The following is a 27572-nucleotide window of genomic DNA, read 5'->3' on the forward strand; positions in this document are numbered from 1 at the left end:
CATCTGCCAACGTTGTCAAAAGACGCACGCGCCCTCTTTCGAATGCTGATGTAATCAAGCCAGAATAGTTTTGTTTGTTTTGATAGCAATCAGGAAAGTTTGAAAAAAGTAGGCCATACTCGTCATTTAAACTGATTTTTGTACAATATTGCGTTTGGAAAACAGTTTTCAAAATGGCGGCACTGACACCTGGCTGACACTTCACGTTTTGAAGTCTTGCACAAGTTTCGTGAAGATCGCGTGGATAAGCGACGCCTGCCGTGGACCAAACGAACTAAATTCAACATGGCCAAAAACCAAATAGGCCGATGAGTATAATATTTAATTGCAATTAGTTGCCAATACGAGTCACGATATAAGGTTACTAAAACCGAAAATGTAATTGAATAACACGTTAATTAAGCAAGTTTAAAAATGACTTCAGTTCTCCTTTAAATTTTCTGTAGAATTCCTTTAGAACTTGTTGTATGGGATTCCTATAGAAGATTTTTAGCAATGGATAATTTAATTTGTTTGGTTTTAATTACATTTTTTAAAGACAAGATATAGTTAGTATCCTGGTCCATATGGAATCAATTTTGTGCCAAAATGTTCATACAATACTTTTGAAATATCAAACAAAAACGACAAATCAAAATACAAAAAAAGAAAGTCAATTTTTTTAGACTGGCAAACAAATTATTCGTGTAATCATGCAAAATATCAGTCTATTACTCTTCAGAAACCTTTTATTTTTGTTCCACGTTTTTCTCAGTTTTGTTTGACGTAATTTATTTTGGTTGCGATTCCAGCTTTCTCGTTTGCGCTCCCTGACTTTTTGCTTGCAGTTTTGGCACAAACTTCACGTGTGGGTGGGCTGTCCAGGAATGCATTCCCATTGGCTAACTTGTGTTTGACTGACAGCTACGCTCAGCCATTCCCTACTCGGATTCTAGCGGACTGTTTGATGAGTGACCGATCCATTGACGGTAAACAAGGATCGAGTGGACTTCAGTGGTGACTATGATATTGAATTGAATTGCCAGTCTAAAAAAATTGACTTTTTTTCTTTTTTTGTATTTTGATTTGTCGTTTTTGTTTGATATTTCAAAAGTATTGTATGAACATTTTGGCACAAAATTGATTCCATAGGTCCACACCTGGCGGCACGGTGGTGTAGTGGTTAGCGCTGTTGCCTCACAGCAAGAAGGTCTGGGTTCGAGCCCCGTGGCTGGCGAGGGCCTTTCTGTGTGGAGTTTGCATGTTCTCCCTGTGTCCGCATGGGTTTCCTCCGGGTGCTCCGGTTTCCCCCACAGTCCAAAGACATGCAGGTTAGGTTAACTGGTGACTCTAAATTGACTGTAGGTGTGAATGTGAATGGTTGTCTGTGTCTATGTGTCAGCCCTGTGATGACCTGGCGACTTGTCCAGGGTGTACCCCGCCTTTCGCCCATAGTCAGCTGGGATAGGCTCCAGCTTGCCTGCGACCCTGTAGAACAGGATAAAGTGGCTAGAGATAATGAGATGAGATGAGATGAGATGAGGTCCACACCTCATAACAGTTGGTGAAGAAGAAGAGGAAGTAACTGGTTTGAGGGTGTTCTGACACTGTTGGCTTTCCACATTGATGAACACTCCCTCCCCTATGTTCATTACAGGAGGTTAAAGCAGAGCAGGCAGGACAGAGGGTGTATGTGTCTTTCTTTAAAGTACAGTATAAGTAGGAAAACTTGAACATGGTGCAACTTTCTAAAACTGGGACAAGGAGCAGTTTATCACTGAAGGCTGGCCATCCTCCTGCAGGTATGATCTCATGTTTTAAAGTGTAGGAAGTGAGTGAAAGCTGTGTGTTTGCTTTGACAGTTCTGCTTAGGTGTGGAACTTTCATTTCAGTTAAAGTGCTTGTCTTGCATTTAAAGTCCTGTTAATTGTATTTAAAGTCTAATTAATTGCATGTAGACCATAAAAGTCCAAAACTTATTCTAAGGGCTGGTTGACTAAATTAAGTTTATACACTGTTTTAAAAATAAATAAATAAATAAATAAATAAATAATGGTGATGATGATGATAATAAAATTCCTAATTTATCTTTACCTGTTATTGATGTGTATTTGTCATGTGCAGGATGTTCAGACAGAGCTGGTTAATTGTACCCTGACTCACATCAGAAAAGTGAATAACTGGAGAATTTGTGTATTCATGACCACAGCCTTTCAGTATTGCCCCTTAGCTGTGCATCTGGAGTTTACTTGGTGCCACTTTTAGGAGACAAGAGTGAGACCCTCATAAGCAGACCCTCACAGTTGCCAGCTGTTTTCAGGGGGAAGTAGCTAATGTATGCTGAAAAGGTCAACAAGCTGCTAGATGATGTGATAAGATTCATTTGCATATTAATCGAGTTTTTGTGATGAGTTTATTTAATAAATAATGTACAAAATACAAATATAGTGCACGTTAAAATACATGGATAGCACAAAGTCCAAACACTTGCTTCCATTGTGGTCCAAGTACATCAAGTGGCAAAAAAGGGGGTATAAAAACACATACACAACAAATTCAGGAGGCATACAAAATAAAATATGGCATGAAATAGACCAGAACGACATAAAAGGATTTTGCGATTGCTGATAAAATGTAAAACATTTACGGACTGCAACTGACTTGCCCTGTGTCCGAAATTGCTCCCTACTCACTATATAGTGAGGACGCCGTTTTGTAGTGCTCTCCGAAACCTTAGTGAGGATTATTTACACCCTATAGAGTGCACTCAAAGTATCCCACAATGCATCGTGAAAAGTAGTGTACAACGATGGTCACTAACCAAAGCAATATATCCCATCATGCATTGTGGTCACGCTGAAAGAAATCAAATTAAAAGTATCAAATTTGATTTAATAAAAGGCAGCGGCAAAGAAGAAGGTATTCAGCCTTGATTTAAAAAAAAAACCTGAAAGATGCAGGTACTTTGATTAATGTTGGAAATGTGCTCAGTATAATATGGCTCTCATCTCATTATCTGTAGCCGCTTTATCCTGTTCTACAGGGTCGCAGGCAAGCTGGAGCCTATCCCAGCTGACTACGGGCGAGAGGCGGGGTACACCCTGGACAAGTCGCCAGGTCATCACAGGGCTGACACATAGACACAGACAACCATTCACATTCACACCTACGGTCAATTTTTAGTCACCAGTTAACCTAACCTGCATGTCTTTGGACTGTGGGGGAAACCGGAGCACCCGGAGGAAACCCACAGGGAGAACATGCAAACTCTACACAGAAAGGCCCTCGTCGGCCACGGGGCTCGAACCCGGACCTTCTTGCTGTGAGGCGGCAGCGCTAACCACTACACCACCGTGCCGCCCATAATATGGATTTATCACAAAAATATATGCATGTATTTTATTCTTTTGAAAACCCACCAGCTAACTGATCTGGCACGTTTTAATTGTGCGACAGTAATGACGTAAATACCAGCGCGACGGACTAGTGTCCGAAAGCGGTTTCTTCATTTTACCAATGAGCTCACTATATAGGCCTCTATATAGTAATTCCCTATGTAGGGAGTAGTGAGCGATTTCAGACACAGGGTTGGTAGTTCTTTCTAGGCAGTGATCACAGTATGGACCCTTTTTAGTCACGTGACCTTCGTAAACGCGACCGCCATTTTGGACATGTAGTGGACTTTGGCTCAAATCGGTTTGAATGCGAGGAAGGCGACAAACATAAAAGAAAAAGGAGCGAGATGCAGAAAACTGTATTTACTAGTTTACTGTAATTATGATCTGGCAGCTATTTACACCGGATCCAGTGTAAATAGCTGCTGGAGCCAATGTCCGGCCGGGCCGCGAGCGAGCGCGTGCTGGCTCCACGGCCGCCGGCTCCGGCCGGGCCGTGAGCGAGCGCGCTCCGGAACCTCGGACGTTGGCTCCGGCGGCTATTTACACTGGATCCGGTGTAAATAGCTGCCAGATCATAATTACAGTAAACTAGAATGGAATGTTAACAGCAATGTAATGCCTTTTCTGGCTAATTTTATTCGTCTTACCGCCAACAAAGTGGTCACTACACAAGCGTTGGTATGCCGCTATCCATCTTCTCCGTCGGTCAGCATCTACCGGGATCCGAGAAAATGATAACCCTTGCCTTGTTTGTTGATGGTTACTACATCCAGGTGCACAACAACATAGTGGCATGATGGAAGTCTTGCTGAAAATAAACACTTTCTTTGCTGCCGTTCCTCAATGCTGGCTGTGGTAAACTACTGGTAGTACATGTCCAAAATGGCGGCCGCGTTTATCGTGACGTCGCGTGAAAAGGGTCCATACCTAAATGAAGAATGGCCAAATGACTTTACAGAGGGAACAAAATGGGACATGGGACCTGAACGGGTATTATGGTGGGCATTCTGAACACTTACAGAAGATGTAAGATATCTCAGAGCATTACCATATAACATGTTGTGGATGTGATTATAGTTTTAGCTGTTTGACTCAGAGATGAACTGGCAACATGTTGACCTGTTTGAACTCCGTATACCCTATAGGAGTCCTGGGGGAGGCACCAAGTATGAAGTGAATAATTTTATTTTGCGTAACCTGAAGACGAGTCTTATAATTCTTGGTAAGGCCAGAATACCAAGTGGACCTGGCATAGCCAAAATTAAATTGGATAAGAGCTGACGTTAAAACTTGCTTGAGTGCCTTATGATGTTGTGTATATCAGAATGCGTTACGTCAAGAAGTAGATTTGGCCTACTGAAGACCCTCTGAAGAGGGTAAAATTAGAGCAGGATACATTGAAAATGAAAATAATACTTGTATATGCACCAAGATTATATATAATGCACACACTGCTATAACGAATCCACATGCATTCCTGTTCAGCGTGTGCGGCGTGCACGTGTGCAGTGCCATTAGGACTATTTACAGTACTATGCACCTGTTCCGGATTAGAGCACAATCGCAGCGTGTGCTTATCAGGACACTCTAAACACACAGACTTGGTGCCTAGTGTCTCACATTGTCAAGCCTTATATCTATGTATCGCTGTTCTGGTTTTGAATTTTTATGTATTTGGATTCTGCCTTTCGTTTTTGCCTCCGCCATTCTATTTGTGCCTCGTGTGACTATTGCCTGTTTCACAACCCTGCCTTTGTCTTGCGTTTTTGAACTGTTTGCCTGCTTGTTTGCAAATAAACACTCCTCCTGCAATTACATCCGTCATTCACCTGCTTACATGATGCACTGAGCCATGCGTTCCTCTTCCCACCAGAGACAAACAATAAGTAATAAAGTCTGCAGTCAAGTTAATGATGCGTGTTAACAACACAAAACAAAGGCTTAACGAACCTTGCTTAGTTGTCGGTTACTAATGATTATTGAGAACAGTAATCAAAGGAATGAGAAAAGGACGAAATGACTGCTGAATTTAACAACTAATTAAAGCATACGGTGGTGTTTTTATACCCCCAGCCCTGCAGTATGACCTCATCGGTGATTTGTCACACATGAATGAATGAACTGAATGGTGAAGATTGAGAAAACATAGCAAGTCGGTGGACATAAACGATACACCAGTAACCTTCATTTCCAAAACAGATAAAGAAATCATCGTTTCCATTCGTGATCCTTTAACTTGGTCAATGCACTGCAATAGTGACTCGGAAGGAGAAATTCGTGATAAGGCGACTGCCTAAATTTTTGCATGTAACTTTTATACCCCTGAGAACTTCATTAAAAATCAGTTGGATCAAAATATTTCAGAAAGCAAATTAATATTTCAATTATCAAGGGACACAGTATCACCCAGTATTTAGTGATTTTGAATATCAACAGAAACTCAAAAGACTGGGTGGTTAGCACTGTCGCCTCACAGCAAGAAGGTTCCGGGTTCGAGCCCAGTGGCTGACGGGGGCCTTTCTGTGTGGAGTTTGCATGTTCTCCCCGTGTCAGCATGGGTTTCCTCTGGGTGCTCCGGTTTCCCCCACAGTCCAAAGACATGCAGGTTAGGATAATTGGTGGCTCTAAATTGACCGTAGGTGTGAATGGGAGTGTGAATGGTTGTTTTTCTGTGTCTCAGCCTTGCAATGATCTGGCGACTTTTCCAGGGTGTACCCCGCATCTCGCCCATAGTCAGCTGGGATAGGCTCCAGCTTGTCTGCGACCCTGCACAGGATAAGCGGTTACGGATAATGGATGGGTGGATGGATGGATTCACAAAGCTTAGCAGGACTCTCCATGTAACATGATAAAAACAAAGCCAAACCAATGCTGAGATTCCTTTCCTGTATTCTGTTGAATCCTCAGCTTTAGCACATGGCACAGGTGTCTCCTTTGACTGGCTGTGGTTTGGCGTCTATTGAACTCTTGGGTGTGTAACATGGTCGGCCTTTTTTGCTCTATTGGTTCTGTAGCTGGCTGTGAAAGAGTTAACTGGAGGGAGATATTTAGCTGGGATTATTGTGCCAATCCTAGTGCCCCAGGGTGTTTAGGGAGTCACCCATCTGGTTCAGAGACTGGCTTTATTGTGTACACTAACTTATTGGGATGGACCTACGAGAAATGACTTTTTATTAAATTAACCCATGAATGTCTTTGCTTAGATTTGAGAATATCATGGGCATTTAAGCATTTTTTTGGACAACTGTTGACGACACTGTATGACTGTACGGATTTATTTATTTAGTACATGTGCTAGGTATGTTTTAGTTGTTCAAGGTATAAAACCTGAGTTTTAAAACCTGCATGCCTCTTTTCCAGGAACTGAGAAATTAATCATGTGTGCATTTTAAAGATTTTTTTTTTTGTGGGTGTTTTTTGTTAAGTTTATTCTACAATACAAGCTAGCTTTTTTTAATTAGAAAAACTCTGCCCTTGAGTTGGTCCCAGGGTGGATTTTTCCACTACCGACTGCCACAAACCCTAGGTCCACAAAATGATCTTATCTTCCTTTTTTTTTTTTAAATGCTAGTAAACACTTTCTAAAGCAGAATAATCAACAAGGCTTGTTTCATAGTTGGTGCAGCATGACTAACAAAGTGGAACACTTCATTTTATTCGAACGCAGATGCTGAGCCAAACGTGGTTGGAGAGTATTTTATAAATCTTGTCCCATTACAAGTGGAAAAATGGATCTGATGCATGAAATTGCACTTTGTGACTGTTTTGAGTAACCAGCATGTTTCTTTTGTAGTAAAAGCAGGAGGAAAACGAGTTGTTAAGAAAAACAGTGAGGATAATGGAACCCTGGAGAAGGACAGCAAGAGAGCAGATAAACCCAAGTACAGAGCTTTCTTTCTTTCTTTCTTTCTTTCTTTCTTTCTTTTATTTATTTATTTATTTATTTATTTATTTATAAAAAAAACCCCACAATCCACCAGACTTCATTGCGCAAAGTGTATTTTCAGAAATTTCAGTGAAAATCTGTAAAGAAATGCTGAAGTGTTTGCTGATGCACAACAGTTTAAATCCTGTTACACGTGATGTGTTTTGTACTGGGTAGGAACAGGAATAGCTTGTGTGAAATTGGTCGTGCATGCATTATTAGTGATGCATAAAATTTTCCTGTCAGTGCATTTCTTCACCAGGTGGGTGTGGTGTGTTGCAGGTCTATGACTACCTCCTCCCGGATGCAGCAAATGGGTATTCTAATAGCAGGCCCCCTAGAGAAGGTCAGTTTGTTTTTACCCTGTTATAGAGGCTTTGCACCGTTATGTGACCCCATAGCAACGGTAACTAGGGTGCCATGACAGGGGGAGTGCTTGCAGTGTTGTTTCAGCTGATTTAATTGTTATTGATGAGTATAGGAAGGTTTTGCTGCGTTTTTGGATGTACAAATTGTTCTGAATGAAACATTTCTTTCTTTATTTTTTTATTTGCCGAAAGTAATTCATCATCAGGGTAAAAACTAAAGGGATTTCTAAACATAGAATGGGGGGCATTCAGTGGGACTCGGTGTCGAAAGGAGAGGTCAAAAACCTTATGGTATGCTCATTCATTTCCACGAAGGTAAGAATAAAAAACAATAATTTTAGAACTACAGCAAGATGCTCATTCTTATACAGTGAAGTGAACATGAGTAATAAACAACACAGTGGCTCTGCAGAGCTGCTTTCACTGAGGTGCGTTTATATTCAGGGATCCTTCGGGTGCGCGCTTGGGACCCAGTCGTTATGGGAAACGCCTGATGCTGATTTGAGCGCAATCGTCATGCTGTTTTCACAGAGACTTTGCAAGTATTCTATCAGGTATGCGGCGGTAGACGGGTCTAAGAGCAGTAAGAGCGTTTATTAGCAGGTGTGATTAGTTCCAAAAACAAAACACAAGTGAAACTGAAAGTGGAGTCATAAACATGGCTAGAAATAAATGTGATCGTGATAATACTTCACAAAGCCTCGGTGTCCTTATATGCATGCGCTGATTGCGCTCAAATCAGTATCCAGTGTTTCCCATAATGATTGGGTCCCTGAATATAAATGCACCTTGGTGAAAGCAGCTCTGCAGAGCTGCTGTGTTGCTCATGTTCACGTTTTGGATAAGAATGAGCACCTTGCTGTAGTTGTGAAATAAAAAAAAAAAAAATCACCTTTGTGGAAATGAAGTGAGCATACCATAGGGTTACTGACCTCTCCAATGTGCAATATAAAGTGCAATATCTCCCCTGCTGCCCCACCTTCCTTTTTTTCCCCCCTTCCTCTCTTTCCCCATATCTTATTTTTATATTTGTATATGTAAATACTTAATTCATTTTAATTTATCTAGAAGTTTTTCTCTATTTCTATTCTCTGTTTATCCTGTAATGATGCTGCTGGAATCTTAATTCTGAGGGAACCTGCCCAAAGGGATCAATAAAATTTTATCTAATCATTTGACACCAAGTCCTGTTGAATGGGTTTTTTTTTCTCCCTCTCTCTTCTTCTTCTTTCCCCTTCTATGGTTAGACGACCCCCTGATGATAAATTACTTTTGGTAGATAAAAAAAAAAAAAAAAATCTGATGTCTTTGTTTCATTCAAAACAATTTGGACGTCCAAAAAACGCAGCAAAACCTTCTCTTACTGATCAATAACAACCAACTCTGCTGAATGAAGCACTACAAACGTTCCCCCTGTCATGGCAGTGTAGTTACTGTTGCTATGGGATCACGTGACGGTGCAAAGCCTCTATAGCATGAACATGCCATGTGAACTCTTTATGCAGGCAAGACTGCAGCTAAATTGAAAGTTGTGGTTTTTTTTTTTTTTTAAATGAAAAAAAAAAAAGTTTGAGTACCATAAAGAGCACATGGAACTTTGAACTCTTGAAACAATTGAGTATTTATTTACCAATTAACCTCCTTTTTGTTATCTTAATTTGTAATAATGACAAATTGTGTGAACTAAATTCTTCAGAATAATTAACTTTGATTTGTTTTTGCATTAAAAAAAATGTTTTGTGGCTGGAGTTGACTCTCACTACAGAGTGATGTGTAACTTCCTCCACAAATGTGTTTGCTTCTGCAGTTGGGCCGTGATTTCCCCGAGACTCCGGTTTCAGTACGGCATGGGAAGGTTAGACCGAGCACAGAGAAGCTGCACATGCAGCGTTGCTTCTTCATTCAGCAGCCTCGCAAGTGTTGAGCCAAAACACAAACAGCTGAATAACCAAGATGTGTAGGTGTGTGTGCAGCATGAACAGGAAGTGTACGTGCTTGAGCTGAACAGTGCATATCAAGGACCTGACGCACTTCATGTTTGAAATCCTTGACTCCTTGCTTGATGACTTCTAAGCTTCCAGAGGATTATCTATTCTTACGGCTTTGCAAAACTCCTCTGTGTAAATTCTTTTTGTTTAATGCATGTAAGCTGTTTTAACTGAGACAAAACCCAGCTGGCAGTTTTATTACCTTGCAGAAAAGAATGCATGAGCTCATGTTTACTCCTTTTGAATAAAATGTGTATTGCATTAGTAAAAAGTGAGGGGATTTTTTTTTTCTTTCTTTCCCTCCATTTGACCAGAAATCTGACTGCTTCATTTCTAATGGTGAAGCTGTGGTGTTAATCTCCAAAGAAAAAAAAGGGGGGGGGGCACACAAAAGGCACATTTGTACCTGTGTGTGCATGTACAACCCCAAATGAGAAACAGTTGGGATGGTATTGAAAAAATAAGGCAATTATTTTTAAATTTACTTTGACTTGTATTTCATTTCAGACAGTATGAACCCAAGATAGTTCATGTCTTGTCTGATTAACTTCATTTGGTTAGTACACATCCATTCCTGCGTCTCAGGCCTGCAACACAGCCCAAAAGTTTAGATGGGGCAATTCAGAGCTAATAATGTGATTTGAAACAGGCAGAGGTGGACAAAGTACCCAACTTCATTACTTAAGTCAAAGTACAAATCCCACTGGTCAAATGTTACTCCGATGCAAGTGAACGTTGTATAGTCAAATTTTTACTTAAGTTAAAGTACTGAAGTACTTGCTTTTAACAATACTTAAGTATTAAAATTACATTTTCTGTCAACACGTTGTTGTATTATTGCCACAATGCTTATAATACCTCATGCCTCTGAAACAGCTTACTGGATTATTTTGTGAATTCACAAAATGAACTCATGCTGTGCCATCATGGTGGTTTTACATTAAGCTAGCTAGTCAGTGAAGCTCCACCCGACATGCTAGCAAACTCTTTTCAAAACCATATTGGGTAGCTAACGTTACTAGAAAAGAGAGATTTCTACATTGCTTGTTTGGCAAGATTATGCTAAAACATATTTCTGAAGGGACTTTAGATAAGTTAACGTTATTCACGTTAGCATAACTCCATTTTTACATTCTAACTAACAGTGTCCAAGTTAACTAGCTATGTGTAAACGTTAGCCATGGACAAGACTATGGCAACTTGGCGGGAAAATCCATAGAAAGTCATTTGACTCACCAGACTGCATATCTAATGCAACGTTACCGCTAGCTCTAAATGCACAGACAACTTCATTGCAAGCTTTCTCTTGGAATAAAACATTTACATACCTCGGTATTCTTCTGCAGGTTGGACGGCAAGTTTTTGTTGGCCTTGATGTGGTTCATTTTCGAAATGAATCTTTAATCCTTTCAGAAAACTAAAACACAGGTTCTAGGTATGGCCATAGGTGCGTATGTTCCCCAGAAGAACCGACTTCTTCCATGATCGTGTTTATATAATACTGCTGAGAAATAATTGAAATTGATTTTATACAGTTTATGGACGTGATGTGACCCTAGTTATTACTAATCAGCTGTCTCAGTGTCACCAGCGGAAAAAAAAAATCACATTTTAGAAAAGAAAAAACATCAACTTTCAAAGCTGTTTCGTAGTAACAAGTAACGAGGACTTTGATAGAAATGTAGTGGAGTAAAAAGGACAATATTTGTCTTTCAAATGTAGTTTAGTTAGTCATAAGTTTAAAAAAAAAAGTACAGATACTCAAAACGCGTACTTAAGTACAGTACTCAAGTAACTGTACTTTGTTACTGTCCATCTCTGGAAACAGGTGATTGATTTGTATTAATGATTTGGGACAAAATCAGTATCCAGGAAAGGCCGAGTCTTTGAGGAACAAAGATGGACTAAGGCTTTCCAGTTTGTCAACAAATGTGTGAGGAAAATTATTGAAGTGTTTTAATGTTCCTCAAAGAAAGACATGAAGGGATTTGGATATTTCACCCTCTATGGTGCATAATATCAATACATGATTCAAGGAATCTGGAGGAATTTTGGTGCATAAAGGGCAAGGGCACAAGCCTAAGTTGAACACCCGTGGTCTCTGATCCCTCGGACAGCACTGCATCAAGAACTATCATTCATCTATAGCTGGTATAACCACATGGGCTTGCGATTACTTTGGCAAACCTTTTGTCAAGCTCTACAATACAGAGTTACATCCACAAATGCCAGTTAAAACTATTGTACAAAAAGGAAGCCTTATGTTAACGGTGTCCAGAAGGGCTGTTGATTTCTCTGGGCTTGGAGGCATCTGGGATGGACCATCACACAGTAAAAATGTGTATTGTGGTCAGACGAATCAGTATTCCAGGGGCCTCATGTACAAAGCTTGCGTACGCACAAAAAAGCTACGTACGTCACTTTCTGCGCAAACATTCGTATGTACAAAGATTGACTTGGCGTGGAAAAGTGCGGTACTCTACGCAAACCTCATGGCTGGCGTACGCACATTTCTGGTGCATCTTGGTACTTGGCGACACTTAGAGGCAGAGCAACGCAACTACATTTAGGCCTACTTGGTCAAGAGTCATGACATGGCGATAAGAGGCATCCAAAAATGCATCGGAACATCAGGATGCGTGAATTGAAATGTATGTCAGTCATACGACATTGTCGAGACACATAATGCGAGACTGTTGGGTAAATGCCAACAGATCCATCAACCATCCCTTCCATATTGTAATTACGGGAAATGAGAAACCCCAGCAATATCATTTCGATATTATTCCCATTGACTATTGGTTAATTAATTAAATTAAAGAATGCACATGCAGGACCATGCATTGCAGCTAGCTTAATAGATCTTCCTCGCGCATTTGCCGCGAGGTGTCAGACTGAAATATTATTAGTTGATGTTGCGTGGGGTAGCCTTATCACATAATTACCAAGATCAATATATGAAACGATTTCCAAGTGCGTACAAATCAGACACAACCGCGGTGTGTGGCGTGTTACACAATGTGGCGCAGCGGCACGGCGTGCCAATAATGGAGCGAGACCTGCTGGAGGACCCAGACCCTGGGCCTCACAACGAGGTGCCACAGCGACATGGCATACAAACCCGGCAGCGCTTAATAGCCACAATATGAAAAGGTAAGGACAGACGGGACACCATTCATTTTTTAAGATATTCTTTTAATGTGTTATTCAGTTCCTTCAATTCCTCGCGGATTCCCTCGAGGTTGTCGTTAATCGCCTCTATCCCCTTTAAAATTTCCCCCTGCGACTCAAGGACCGCGTGCGTCAGCACCCGGCCTGTGGACCCGGCAACAGGGGTAGGCGGTGGAGAAGGGGGGCAGGTGACAGTGACGCTGGATCCGCTCGGCTGGGGGTCCTCTTCCTGCTCGGGTGGGATGGACTGGGGGCCTCCTGTTGTTCCCTAGCACCCTGCTAGAATACATTTGTCATTAAAATCCTATTGTGGAAAATATGTGCACATGTTTTATTTCTGGTTACATGTGGCTAGGAATATTGGGCCTACTAAGAGAGGAAGACATTTCCTCAAATACAGGGTGTCCCCGAAAAAATGTACACATTAGAGCACTAAAGGTGTTTTTTTGTTTTCAAAACCCATGTAACTCAAATAGACACTCATTGTGGCGCAGGCACTGCGGACGATGCGAATCATACCGTTATCTTGGTATAGGCTACATTCACATTCAGTGGCATACAATCAGTGACCGTTGCATGTCTCATAGCATACACTTTGAACATCACTTTAATTGGAGGTGACAGAACAATTAAGTGATGCATGTGAATTCTATTACACTGTGCTAAAGGCAGGGATTAACGCAAATAAATGTTAATGTTAAATGTTAATAATAAATGTTAAATATTAATTTGATTAATGCGAGATTTCTAACATTTAATTAACATTAACGCGTTAGTAAAAGTTGCCATGTCTTTTACCTAACGCGGGCCTTACTGCAGGTCTATTTATACTAATTAACATATTCAGTGTGGAAAAATTGAGGGAGGAGACTGGGCGGGGAACGGGGCTCGTGCATGTGCGCCGAATTCCATGTTGATTGGGATGTACAACAGGAGAGTGCGTGGAAACCTTCATACGCACTGATTGATACATCTGGATTTTTTTGGTCGTACGCAAATTTCCCGATTTTGACGTGCGCACATATTTAGTGGGAAATCCACGCAGGTCTTTGTACATGAGGCCCCAGGTCTTTTTTGAAAGAAATGGACGCCATGTGCACTGGACCAAAGAAAGAGAACTATCTAGACTGTTACCAGGAACAGGTCCAAAAGCCAGGGCGTGTCATGGTATGGGATTGTGTCAGTGCCCTTGCCAAAGGTAACTTCTGTAATGGCAGCATTACAGTTTTTCTCAAATGCTAAAACACAAAAGCCAATCCTCTAAACCAAATGACCAGTTGTCTAAACACATTTACTAAATCTAGCCATCATTTGCCAATATCATAAACACATTTCACATGAAGACACAATTCACAAAACACAATCCTCCGTTCTCATAAATCTAAACACATTTTTCCTTGCTAAAACACAAGTTGCAAAAGAACTCTGCTCATATTCTCAAATGAAAGCTCATGTGATGCAAAATGCTTGCCACAGTCAGCAATATTTGAACACAATGAACACACCTGGCGTCATTAATTACACACAACGACTCAAAATTGAAGACACTTGTTGCTAATGCTGTGACCACATGTATAAAAGCAAGTTCAGAGTGCACAGTTTGCTGAAGATTCCAAACAAACACAATGGATGAAGGCAGAGTCAGGGGAAGAGGAATTCGAGTCAGAGGAGGGAGAAGAGCTGGCCATGGAAGAAGAGGAGCAGGCCAACGAGGAAGTGGAGTTCAAATCAGAGGAGGAAGAGGTGCAGGCCAACGAGGAAGAGGAGGAGGCCAACAAGGGAGAGGACAAGGTCCAGGAGGGAGAGGAGAAGGTCCAGGAGGGAGAGGACAAGGTCCAGGAGGAAGAGCAAGACAACCTCGCACCATCATTACGGACGAGATGCGAGCAACAGTCATTGACCATGTCATTGTCCATGGCATGACAATGGCTGAAGCAGGACTAAGAGTCTGTCCAAACCTGAGTAGGTTCACCGTGGCCACCATTATCAGGGCATTCAGACAACACAACAGGTATTGTACTCTATTGCTTTCTTTGTCACAATACAGTTTTACAAGCCTGTGAAAGTAGTCTATTGGTTTCAAATCAATTGTTATTGTAAAACATGTCAATTGACAACACATGTTTCTTTGTACTCTTTGTGCGGCCATGGGTTCGGAGGGGCTTGTCCACCGGCATGCTGTCCTTGGGTCTTACCAATGTCTCCTCACCTTCCTAGAGGAGCTAAGAGACATCCTCCTGGACCGCCAACAACACCATCCGGGCCCGCACATCCCATTTATGTGATCATTTGGGACAATGTCCGCTTCCACAGAACAAACCAAATCAGAGAGTGGTTCACCACCAACAGTAACCAGTTTTTAAACGTCTGTCTGCCACCCTACTCCCCTTTCCTGAACCCTATAGAGGAGTTCTTCTCATCGTGGAGATGGAAGGTTTATGACAGACAACCATACACTAGAGAGAACCTCCTAAGGGCAATGGAGCTGGCCTGTGGTGACATCCCAGTGGAGGCCTTCCAAGGATGGATGCGTCATTCCAGGGCGTTTTTCCCGTGGTGCCTGGCAAGAGAGAATATAGCCTGCGATGTGGATGAGGTGATGTGGCCCGATGCAGCTCAGCGACATGATGCTGCACAGTGATTGTGGTGTGTGTGTGGTGTGAATAAAGTAAATAAACAAACTTCACACCCTGAACATGTTTTCAAGAGTACTGTTGTGTGCAATAGATTCTGTTTTTGCATTGAGTTGTGTTACAGTAGTGTACATGCAGTATTTTCTATAGATTTATACTCTTCATATGAAACTCACAAATCTAAATGCCTAATCCTCTACAGAGATCTAAGATCCGTTACTGTAAAGTTTCAAAAAATATGCATTGGCAGTTATGAAACAAAGAACCTTCTCACAAATTGAGCATTGTGTTTTCAATTGTTTTGCTGTAGTGTGTAATGATGTGTATAGTTTTTACATTTTTGAAAGCTTCAAGCTGCTCTTTTGGTGTGAAAGTTTTAGTTTTGAAGTGAGAAGGTGTGGTTGTGTTTATGTAGCTTTAGAAAAGGGTGTTGTGTTTAGACATTGGGGAACATAGAGGAAACATTTGTGAAATGTGTTTTAGCATTTGAGAAAAACTGTAATGCAGAAAAGTACACTGAGGTTTTGGAGCAATAGATGCTGCCTGCAAGACGACATCTTTTCCAGGGATATTTCAACAAAACAATGCAAAACCACATTCTGCACACGTTACAAAGGCAGGGCTGTGGAAGAAGAGGGTGCCTGTCCGTTCTATCCCCAATGGAGAATGTGTAGTGAATTTTGAAATGAAAAATGACAGCGATGGCCCTGTACTGTTTCACACTTTAGGATCTGTTTGCAGGAAGAATGGGACAAAATAACAACTGAAACACTTCATTACTTGGTGATTTCAGTTCCTAAACATCTTAAGTGTTGTGAGAAGGTATGGCAACATTGTAAAGTGGCAAATGCTTTACTGTCCCAACTTTTTTTGAAATGTGGTAGAAGAATCAAAATTGAAATGTTTATTTTTTTTTTTTTTTTTGGGGGGGGGGGGGGGGGGGGGGAATCATGATGTAAAGCCAATAATGTCAAGTTTATTTGTATAGCACTTTTAACAATAAACATTGTCGCAAAGCAGCTTTACAGAATTTGAACGACTTAAAACATGAGCTAATTTTGTCCCTAATCTATCCCCAATGAGCAAGCCTGTGGCGACGGTGGCAAGGAAAAGCTCCCCCAGACGACATGAGGAAGAAACCTCGAGAGGAACCAGACTCAAAAGGGAACCCATCCTCATTATAATGTGCTGTTGTATTGTGTTGAGTGCAGTACAGATCAAGGTTTATTTAAATATTTTCTGTTTTAATGTCAATTTCAACATACTGTCCCAACTTTTTCTGATTTGTGTGTGTGTTGGGGTATGGGATTGTGGGAGTAGTATGGTCTGCACATTAAAGGTGATCCAGACATGCCATTGAAAGTACACAAGGAAATGAAGATTATTCAGTTATTCAGCTGGCTGAATGAAATATCCTGACTTTGCTCCAGCCATCATATTATACAACTCAATGCACTAAAGAACCCCATTGAGTGTGTGAATTGAGCCTGAAACCACTGACACTTCAATGGAGTGCAGTGTCATCCGTTCTTATGTCTGCATCCTTCCATGTGTTAGGACTAGGACTGTTTTGGCCTCTAGAGGCCGCTGTTATTTCCTTTTCATGTCGTGTTTATTTTGGCCTCTAGAGGCCGCCACTGTTCCTGTGTCTTGTGTTTGTGTTAATTGCCTAATTATCTTCACCTGTGTCCTTAATTAGTTTGTCTATTTATACCCCTGAGTTCAGTCCTCTTGTCACGGAGTCTTTGTGCTGTTATGTTTATCTCCAGTTTCCTTTGTACTGTGTTTTTTGATCTTCTTAGCTTTTGAATTTTTGCACTTTGCTTTTCTTTTGGATTATACTCTTTGGTTTTTTTTTGTCTTTTGTTTTGCCCTGTATATAGTGTATATAGTTTAAATAAACCTTTTGATTCTTTTTCTACTTCCGCCTCACGCCTCTGCATTTGAGTCATCCCCCTGGTGGCCTAGTGGGGGTTTGCTGGATTATCACACCAACGAACCAGGTTCGAATCCCAGCAAAACCCTAACAGAAAGACTCCGTCATGACCGACTCAGCAGAGGCTGCTTCAACTGTCTACCCGGCCAACCTTCAGGGAATTATGGCAGCTTTGACACGCTTCGGAGCGACCATGGACGCTCATGGACGTACGCTCACCAGCCAACGTGAGGCCCTCGCTCGCCACGAGGAACTGCTTCAGCAAATTGGGAAAACCCTGGCACAGCTGACATCTCTGCCTGCATCTCCTGCTCCTGATCCAGTTCCTGCTCCTGATCCAGCTCCCACTCCTGCTCCAGTGCCTCCTGCAATGCTGCCTTCTTCACCTCGCGAACCCAGCCTTCCTGCACCACAGAGGTATGACGGCAAGCACAGTGAGTGCCGAGAGTTCCTTACCCAGTGTCAACTCACCTTTGAGCTTCAGCCTACCACCTACACTACGGATCGCCGCAAGATTGCCTTTGTGATCACCTTATTAGCTGGTAAGGCGCGAGCCTGGGCTACTGCTATCTGGCAAAGACAGGGACCTGAGTGCTTTGATTTCCAGCTGTTTTCTGAAGAGATGCTTCGGGTCTTCGATCAGGCAGACATCAGTACCGACGCAGCCCGAAAGCTCATGTCCATCCGGCAAGGAGGAAGCGTCGCAGATTACGCCATCTCGTTCCGAACACTCGCAGCAGTAAGTGGATGGAACGAGACTGCCCTGGTGTCAGCCTTCCACCATGGTCTGTCTGACCCCATCAAGGACGGTCTGGCCTCTATTGGATGCCCAAGTGACCTCGAAACCCTCATCTCACATGCTATTCGTCTGGACAACAGGATGAGAGAACGCCACCAAGCCTTGAGCCCCCCCAGCCTCCCTACCTCTACCTGGAGACCGTCTACCTCCTTCAGTGACTGTCCAGAACCCATGCAAGTGGGTCGTACTCGCCTCTCCGCATCTGAGAGGGAGCGCAGAAGGAGGGACAAGTGCTGCATCTACTGTGGCAAGCCTGGTCACTTCCGAGCATCATGTCCCGAACTCTTGGGAAAAGGACCGCCCCGTCCAGCCGAGGGAGGGTTGTGACGGGGCCTACCCTCTCTCCCGGACTCCCTGGCCAAGGAATCTACATCCCGGTCTCCATCTCCTGGGGTGAGTCTGTCCACTCTTGTCAAGCTTTGATAGACTCAGGGGCGGCTGGGAACTTTATGGATATTCACTTCGCCCAAAGCATCAATATTCCGACTGCACCTCTTGAAGTCCCACTGTCTGTGTCTGCCCTCGATGGCCAAGCGTTAGGTGATGGAAGAGTCACCCAAGTTACTTCTCCAGTTTTCCTCCAGTCTCAAGGTCACAAGGAAGAAATATCCCTGCACCTGATTCCTTCACCTGAGTTCCCAGTTATTCTAGGCCTTCCTTGGCTTACTCGCCACAACCCTCGCATAGACTGGGTAACAAGCCAGGTTGTGGAATGGGGCCCTGCATGCCATGCCTCTTGTCTGCTCTCTAGCTCTCCTGTGTCTCCTGCCGAGCCCCCTGATCTCACCGAGTTATCTCAAGTTCCCACAGAGTACTGGGATCTCAAGGAGGTATTCAGCAAGAGCAGGGCCGCCGTTCTTCCTCCGCACCGGGCCTACGACTGTGCCATCGACTTGCTCCCTGGGACTACCCCTCCTCGTGGCAGACTGTTTTCACTCTCTCAGCCAGAACGCAAGGCCATGGAGGAATACCTCAAAGATGCCCTGGTCTCTGGGTTTATTCGACCCTCCACTTCACCTGCTGGAGCCGGCTTCTTCTTTGTCGGCAAGAAGGATGGGGGGCTCCGACCATGTATTGATTACAGGGGCCTGAATAAGATCACTGTGCGCAACCGATATCCCCTTCCGCTGATGTCCACAGCTTTCGACCTGCTCCAAGGCGCCACCGTCTTCACCAAGTTGGACCTACGGAACGCATACCACCTCATCCGTATCCGACAGGGAGACGAGTGGAAGACTGCCTTTAACACCCCGTCTGGGCACTACGAATACCAGGTGATGCCCTTCGGACTCACCAACGCACCAGCTGTTTTTCAGGCCCTAATCAACGACGTCTTAAGGGACATGATTAACCTATACGTTTTTGTCTACCTCGACGACATCCTTATCTTTTCCAAGACCGTGCAGGAGCACCGCCACCATGTCCGCCAGGTTCTCCAGAGGCTGCTACAGAACAATCTGTTCGCCAAGGCCCAGAAATGCGAATTTCATGTTCCCGAGGTCTCCTTTCTGGGATTTATTGTACGGACAGGCCAACTCCAAATGGACCCTGCCAAGACCCTGGCCGTCCGGGATTGGCCTACTCCCAAGTCCGTTAAGGAGGTTCAGCGGTTCTTAGGATTCGCTAACTTCTACCGCAAGTTCATCAGGAACTTCAGTTCTGTGGCAGCACCCATGTCAGACCTCACCAAAGGGACAGGTGGATCTTATGGCTGGTCTCCTCAGGCAGAAAAGGCGTTCAAAGACCTCAAGGACCGCTTCTGCACGGCACCCATTCTGGTTCTCCCGGACACCTCCCAACCATTCATCGTGGAGGTGGACGCCTCGGACAGTGGTGTCGGCGCGGTGCTCTCTCAACGTTCGGAAGGAAAGCTGCACCCCTGCGCTTACTTCTCCCACCGCCTGAGTCCTGCTGAGTCCCGGTACGATGTGGGGGATCGAGAACTGCTAGCGGTCAAACTGGCCCTTGAGGAGTGGAGGCACTGGCTGGAGGGAGCACAACATCCATTCCTGGTTTGGACTGACCACAAGAACCTGGAGTACCTCCAGCAAGCCAAGAGACTGAACCCTCGACAGGCTAGGTGGGCCCTGTTTTTCAGTCGGTTTGACTTCACCCTCTCATACCGCCCCGGCTCCAAGAACACCAAACCTGACGCACTGTCCAGACTGTTCTCTGCCACTAACAGGGAGAATGAAGTCGGGCCTATTATCCCTGTGTCCCGGATTGTGGCCCCTGTCCGCTGGGGTATTGAGGAGGCTGTCCGACGAGCCCAACGCCAGGACCCCGGTCCTGGGACGGGGCCACCAGGCCTCTTGTACGTCCCACATCAAGCCCGGGCCAAGGTTCTCCAGTGGGGTCACTCTTCCCCTCTCACCGCCCACCCGGGAGCTCGGAGGACCCTGGACTTCCTGAAAAGACGCTTCTGGTGGCCTAACATGGAGAAGGAAGTAAGGTCATTTGTCCTGTCCTGTGAGGTTTGCACCAGAACCAAGAACCCACGACAGCGTCCCCAGGGTCTCCTGCATCCTCTGACCATTCCCCGGCGTCCCTGGTCCCACGTGGCAGTCGACTTTATCACGGGTCTCCCTGAGTCACAAGGTAACACGGTCATTTTGGTCTTAGTTGACAGATTCTCCAAGGCCTGCCGCTTCATACCACTGTGCAAACTCCCCTCTGCTCTTGAAACTGCGAAACTTTTGTTTAATCATGTCTTCCGAGTCTTTGGTCTTCCACAGGACATCGTCTCAGACCGAGGGCCCCAGTTCTCCTCCCGAGTGTGGCACGGGTTCTGCAAGGTCATCGGAGCCACTGCCAGCCTCTCCTCTGGGTTTCACCCACAGTCCAATGGTCAGACGGAGAGGCTCAACCAGGACCTGGAAACCACCCTGCGAGGCCTGGCTATGGATAACCCGACATCGTGGAGCACCTGGCTGCCATGGGCGGAGTACGCCCACAACACCCTGCAGTCATCGGCCACCAAGCTGTCGCCATTCCAGTGCCAATTCGGGTTCCAGCCACCTCTGTTCCCGGACCAGGAGGAGGACGCGGGGGTGCCCTCGGTCAACCAATATGTGAGACGGTGTCGCAAGACCTGGAGCAAGGTCAGGAAGACCCTCATACAGACCTCCAGAACCAACCAGACTCAGGCCAACCGCCATAGAAGACCTGCACACGCTTTCCGCCCTGGGCAGCGTGTTTGGCTGTCCACTAAGGACCTTCCACTGCGGGTGGAGAACCGCAAGCTTGCTCCTCGCTACATTGGCCCCTTCAAGGTGGTGCGCAGGGTGAACCCTGTCTCCTACCGGCTCCAGTTGCCCCGGACTCTGAGGATCAACCCCACTTTCCATGTTTCCCTGTTACGGCCCGTACTGACGTCTACGTATGCCCCTGCCCCTAGGAACCCCCCACCCCCCCGCATCTTCCAGGGGCAGACTGTGTTCACTGTGAATCGCCTGCTTGACTCCCGCCGGGTCCGCGGCGGGTTGCAATATCTGGTGGACTGGGAGGGCTATGGTCCTGAGGAGCGCTGCTGGGTTCCTGCTCGGGATGTCCTTGATAAAGAACTATGTCGGGACTTCCATTCAGCCCATCCGGATCGCCCTGGGAACGTCAGGAGACGCTCCTAGAGGGGGGGGTCCTGTTAGGACTAGGACTGTTTTGGCCTCTAGAGGCCGCTGTTATTTCCTTTTCATGTCGTGTTTATTTTGGCCTCTAGAGGCCGCCACTGTTCCTGTGTCTTGTGTTTGTGTTAATTGCCTAATTATCTTCACCTGTGTCCTTAATTAGTTTGTCTATTTATACCCCTGAGTTCAGTCCTCTTGTCACGGAGTCTTTGTGCTGTTATGTTTATCTCCAGTTTCCTTTGTACTGTGTTTTTTGATCTTCTTAGCTTTTGAATTTTTGCACTTTGCTTTTCTTTTGGATTATACTCTTTGGTTTTTTTTTGTCTTTTGTTTTGCCCTGTATATAGTGTATATAGTTTAAATAAACCTTTTGATTCTTTTTCTACTTCCGCCTCACGCCTCTGCATTTGAGTCATCCCCCTGGTGGCCTAGTGGGGGTTTGCTGGATTATCACACCAACGAACCAGGTTCGAATCCCAGCAAAACCCTAACACCATGTGGATGGGCAGCTCTTCAGGAATGACCAGTATAATGTCCACAAATGCTCTAACAATGTGCCAGAATATTATTTATATATATATATATATATAGTTATAAAAGGGAGAGATTGTCCACTACTTCTACCCATTGAAACGTGTCAAAGTAGTCACTTACGGTAAGATTGGTCACTTATGATCTCATCATATTTAAAAATGCTTAAATCTAGGCCTAATCAGGGCTATCACTAATTGATTGAAAGGTGGATCACAAAAAATTTGAGTAGGAAGTATGAACACCCTAGACATAACACCATATGAAAACACTGGGTTGTAGTACAGAACAGCATTCTGACAGTTGAGCCCAGGATTTCTAGTTATGTCCTTATGGTTGGTTCCAGTCAAAGGAAATATACTGTAAATCCTCACTTCTTCCTTCCATCCATCCATTAGTGTCTTGCAAAATAATTCACCCCCTTGGTGTTTGTCCTGCTTTGTCACATTTAAGCTGGAATTAAAATGGATTTTTGGGAGGTTAGCACCGTTGGATTTACACCACATGCCTACCACTTTGAAGGTGCAAATTGTTTTATTGTGACACAAGATAAAAAACAGAAATCTGGCATGTGCATAGGTATCCCTCCCCCCCCCTTGCTGCAATTACAGCTGCAAGTCTCTTGGGGTATGTCTCTATTAGCTTAGCACATCGAGCCACTGGGATTTTTGCCCATTCCTCAAGGCGAAACTGTTCCAACTCCTTCAAGTTAGATGGGTTGCATTGGTGTACAGCAATTTTTGAGTTATGCCACAGATTCTCAATTGGATTGAGGTATTGGCTTTAATTAGGCCGTTCCAAGACATTTAAATGTTTCCCTTTAAACCACTCCAGTGTAGCTTTAGCAGTATGTTTAGGGTCATTGTTCTGCTGGAACATGAACCTTCATCCCAGTCTCAAACCTTTGGCCGACTCAAACAGGTTTTCCTCCAGAACTGCCCTGTATTTAGTGCCATCCATCTTTCCTTCAGTCCTGACCAGCTTTCCTGTCCCTGCAGATGAAAAATATCCCCACAGCATGATGCTGCCACCACCATGCTTCACTGTAGGAATGGTGTTCTCAGGGTGTTGGGTTTGTACCACACATGGCATTTTCCATGATGGCCAAAAAGATCAATTTTAGTCTCATTTGACCAGAGAATCTTCTATGTGTTTGGGGAGTCTGCCACATGCTAATGGGCAAACTCCAAACATGTTTTCTTAAGCAATCACTTTTTTCAGGCCACTCTTCCATAAAACCCTGCTCTGTGGAGTGTACATCTTAAAGTGGTCCTATGGACAGATACTCCCATCTCCACTGTGGATCTTTGCAGCTCCTTCAGTGTTATCTTTGTTGTCTTTCTTGCATGTCTGATTAATGCCCTCCTTGCCCGGTCTGTGAGTTTTGGTGGGTGGGGCCTTCTCTTATCAAGTTCATAGTGATGCCATATTCTTTCCATTTTGCTAAAATGGATTTAATGGTGCTCCCTAGGATATTCAAAGTTTGGGATGTTTTTTATGACCTAACCATGATCTATATTTCTCCACAACTTTGTCTCTGACCTGTTTGGAGGCTCTTTGGTTTCCATGTTGCTTGCTTAGTAGTGTTGCAGAGTCAAGGTCCTTCCAGAACAGGTAAATTTTTAGACATCATGTGACAGATCATGTGAAACTTTGATTGAAACACAGGTGGATCTTAATCAACTAATTATGTGACTTATGCAGTGAATTGGTTGGACCAGCTCTTATTTAGGGCTTTCATACGAAAGGAGGTGAATACCTATGCACACTCCAGATTTCTGCTTTTTCATCTTAATTATTGTTTGTGTCACAATAAATCAACAATTTGCACCTTTAAAGCTGTAGACATGTTATGGAAATCAAACGGTGCTAACCCCCCCAAAAAAAATCCATTTTAATTCCAGCTTGTAATGCAACAAAACAGGACAAACACCAAGGGGGATGAATACTTTTGCAAGACACTGTATCTGCACGGCTTATCCATCAGGGTTGCAGGTGAAGCTGGCGCCAATCCTGGCTGACTTGATGGGAGAGGCCGGATACAGTCTGGGCAGATCACCCATCAATCGCAGGACAGAGATGAACAACCAATCATACTCACATTCACACCTATGGGGAATTTAGAGTAGCCCATTGACCTAATCCGCATGTTTTTGGACTGTGGGAGGAAACCGGAGCACCCAGAAGAACTTCACTTTTTCATTTGAATATAATGGTATTTGTATAGTACTTGAAGCTTTTGCAGAAATTTGGATGGAGATTCAGATTCCTAATGAGCAGGACAGATGTGACAGTGGCACAGGAAATATTCCTGAAACAACACAAGAACGAAACACTGAGAGGAACCAGACTCAAATATAAGGATGTATCGTCATGTCAAGACCTCAGTCAGTCCACACTGGATGCTTCTCAGCTGTGTTTCTGTATGAACTAGAGGCAGGAAAAAAAGCAACAGCACTCTTCAATTTTAACCTGCTTTAGCAACTAGTGTTGCGTTTAGAACCGTGTGTTCCTGGCTGGGGCAAAGCAGACATGTCCACACAGTCGTAGGCAAGCGACTTTCATTTTACATTCCAGATGACCTGAATTGAGCGACGATCATAAATCTCTGAGGGGAAAAAGCACACAACATTTTTAAAATGAAGAGCATTTTTCAGGGTCTTGGTTCTTTTGAACTGACTGAACAGTGACCCAACCAATCACAATTAAATTGTGTGGGACTGAATCAGGAATGCATTGCATAAAATCAGTGGCAGTTTTATGAAAACTTTCACATGAAGTTTTGAGGGAGTGCACTGGCCAAATTAGCTCACAAATAGTTATGTCAACTTTATATTCTCATCTCATTATCTCTAGCCACTTTATCCTGTTCTACAGGGTCGCAGGCAAGCTGGAGCCTATCCTAGCTGACTATGGGCGAAAGGCGGGGTACACCCTGGACAAGTCGCCAGGTCATCACAGGGCTGACACATAGACACATACAACCATTCACACTCACATTCACACCTACGGTCAATTTAGAGTCACCAGTTAACCTAACCTGCATGTCTTTGGACTGTGGGGGAAACCGGAGCACCCGGAGGAAACCCACATGGACATGGGGAGAACATGCAAACTCCGCACAGAAAGGCCCTCGCCGGCCACAGGGCTCGAACCCGGACCTTCTTGCTGTGAGGTGACAGCGCTAACCACTACACCACCGTGCCGCCCAACTTTATATTCTGATATAAAAATATTACCTACGGATGTATTTGGTACCAAGCATGCGTAAATGGTACTATATTGTCTTTATTTCAAGGGTACTTGACAGCCTTTCTTCCAGCCGTACACCTCAGGAGAAAAAAAAAGGCAATTACATGTTTCTCCCAAAATTTGTTTCATTTCTTGAAGTTAAACAGCTTTTTGTGAAGCTGGTCTTATCATAAATCTCACTCGCCATCCAGTGGCCAAAGTGTAAAATTGTAGAATAGGTGAAATATTTTCAAGGAGAGTTTCACATGTCACATCCATGCTCCAAGAACAATCTATACAGGTTTGATTAGGTCTGTGCTTGACTATGGAAGCATAATATATGGGTCTGCAGCCAAAACACTGTGGAATAAGTTGGATGTGATCCAAAATCAAGCATTAAGGTTATGCTGTGGTGCTGTTAAAACTACTCCAGTGACAGCTATTCAGGTGGAGATGGGAGAAATGCCTCTTCATCTTAAGAGAACAGTTAGCCATTGTGTATTGGGCAAATTTGAAGGGTCATAATGAAAACCATATGAGTCAACCAGTCCTGAGGCAATGTCAAGAGCGTGGAAGTGCCCAAGTCAGAAGTTTTGGTTGGGTGATTAATGATAAAGTTAATGAGATGGGGTTTAGTGAATTAAAGATAAATCCTACTGTGCCTATCCCAGCTGTTCCACCATGGGTTTTTAAAGAGGTGCCCACTGACTAGAGGAGATGCAAGAGAGTAACATGGACAAATTTAGGGTTCAGAGCTATCTAATGGAGACATATAGAAAGGATATAACTCTATATACAGATGCCTCTAAAATGGCTGGTAAAAGAGTTGGGGTTGCTTTTGTTATCCCAAAGTTAAAAGTTAAAGTAGGAAAAAGAATCAATGATGATCTAGCAGTTTATACAGCGGAGTTGGTTGCTGTGTGGCTAGCTCTGCTATGGGTGGAAGTTAATAGGCCAAGGAAGGCAGTAACTGCTTCAGACTCCAGCTCAGCTTTGATCAGCATCAGAACGTTCCAGTCAAAATCAAGGCAGGACATTTTGTTTGAAATATTACAAGTTGCAAATACAACCCCGATTCCAAAAAAGTTGGAACAAAATACAAATTGTAAATAAAAACGAAATGCAATGAGGTGGAAGTTTCAAAATTCCATATTTTATTCAGAATAGAACATACAGTGGTGCTTGAAAGTTTGTGAACCCTTTAGAATTTTCTATATTTCTGCATAAATATGACCTAAAACATGATCAGATTTTCACACAAGTCCTAAAAGTAGATAAAGAGAACCCAGTTAAACAAATAAATCAAAAAATATTATACTTGGTAATTTATTTATTGAGGAAAATGATCCAATATTACATATCTGTGAGTGGCAAAAGTATGTGAACCTTTGCTTTCAGGATCTGGTGTGACCCCCTTGTGCAGCAATAACTGCAACTAAACGTTTGCGGTAACTGTTGATCAGTCCTGCACACCGGCTTGGAGGAATTTTAGCCCATTCCTCCATACAGAACAGCTTCAACTCTGGGATGTTGGTGGGTTTCCTCACATGAACTGCTCGCTTCAGGTCCTTCCACAACATTTCCATTGGATTAAGGTCAGGACTTTGACTTGGCCCTTCCAAAACATTAACTTTATTCTTCTTTAACCATTCTTTGGAAGAACGACTTGTGTGCTTAGGGTTGTTGTCTTGCTGCATGACCCACCTTCTCTTGAGATTCAGTTCATAGACAGATGTCCTGACATTTTCCTTTAGAATTCGCTAGTATAATTCAGAATTCATTGTTCCATCAATGATGGCAAGCCGTCCTGGCCCAGATGCAGCAAAACAGGCCCAAACCATGATACTACCACCACCATGTTTCACAGATGGGATAAGGTTCTTATGCTGGAATGCAGTGTTTTCCTTTCTCCAAACATAACGCTTCTCATTTAAACCAAAAAGTTCTATTTTGGTCTCATCCGTCCACAAAATATTTTTCCAATAGCCTT

The 27572-nt window shown here is 43.6% G+C and overlaps 1 protein-coding gene across 2 annotated transcripts; it reads left to right on the forward strand.

Annotated features, from left to right (window-relative positions):
• The first annotated feature begins 1614 nt into the window (after positions 1 to 1614).
• dap1b (death associated protein 1b) lies at positions 1615 to 9929 on the forward strand. 2 transcript variants are annotated; one of them, XM_060930339.1, is made up of 4 exons: positions 1615 to 1781; positions 7171 to 7258; positions 7549 to 7648; positions 9478 to 9929. In XM_060930339.1, the coding sequence occupies exons 1-4, from the start codon at positions 1715 to 1717 to the stop codon at positions 9592 to 9594; spliced, it is 372 nt and encodes a 123-aa protein (XP_060786322.1). In that variant the 5' UTR covers positions 1615 to 1714; the 3' UTR covers positions 9595 to 9929. The 2 variants fall into 2 exon arrangements, with proteins under 2 accessions (XP_060786322.1, XP_060786323.1); XM_060930340.1 differs by having other exon boundaries at positions 1621 to 1781; positions 7585 to 7648.
• Positions 9930 to 27572: the final 17643 nt, after the last annotated feature.

This window comes from Neoarius graeffei, chromosome 9, assembly GCF_027579695.1.
Source record: "Neoarius graeffei isolate fNeoGra1 chromosome 9, fNeoGra1.pri, whole genome shotgun sequence".
Classification (NCBI taxonomy): Eukaryota; Metazoa; Chordata; class Actinopteri; order Siluriformes; family Ariidae; genus Neoarius; species Neoarius graeffei.

Excerpts from the sequence above, each read along its gene's own strand:
- dap1b (XM_060930339.1), top strand. The coding sequence starts at position 1,715 with ATGGTGCAACTTTCTAAAACTGGGACAAGGAGCAGTTTATCACTGAAG. Across the intron at positions 7,259-7,548 it reads AAGAGAGCAGATAAACCCAA|TGCATTTCTTCACCAGGTGG; the intron begins GTACAGAGCTTT and ends TTTTCCTGTCAG. Across the intron at positions 7,649-9,477 it reads TAGCAGGCCCCCTAGAGAAG|TTGGGCCGTGATTTCCCCGA; the intron begins GTCAGTTTGTTT and ends TTGCTTCTGCAG.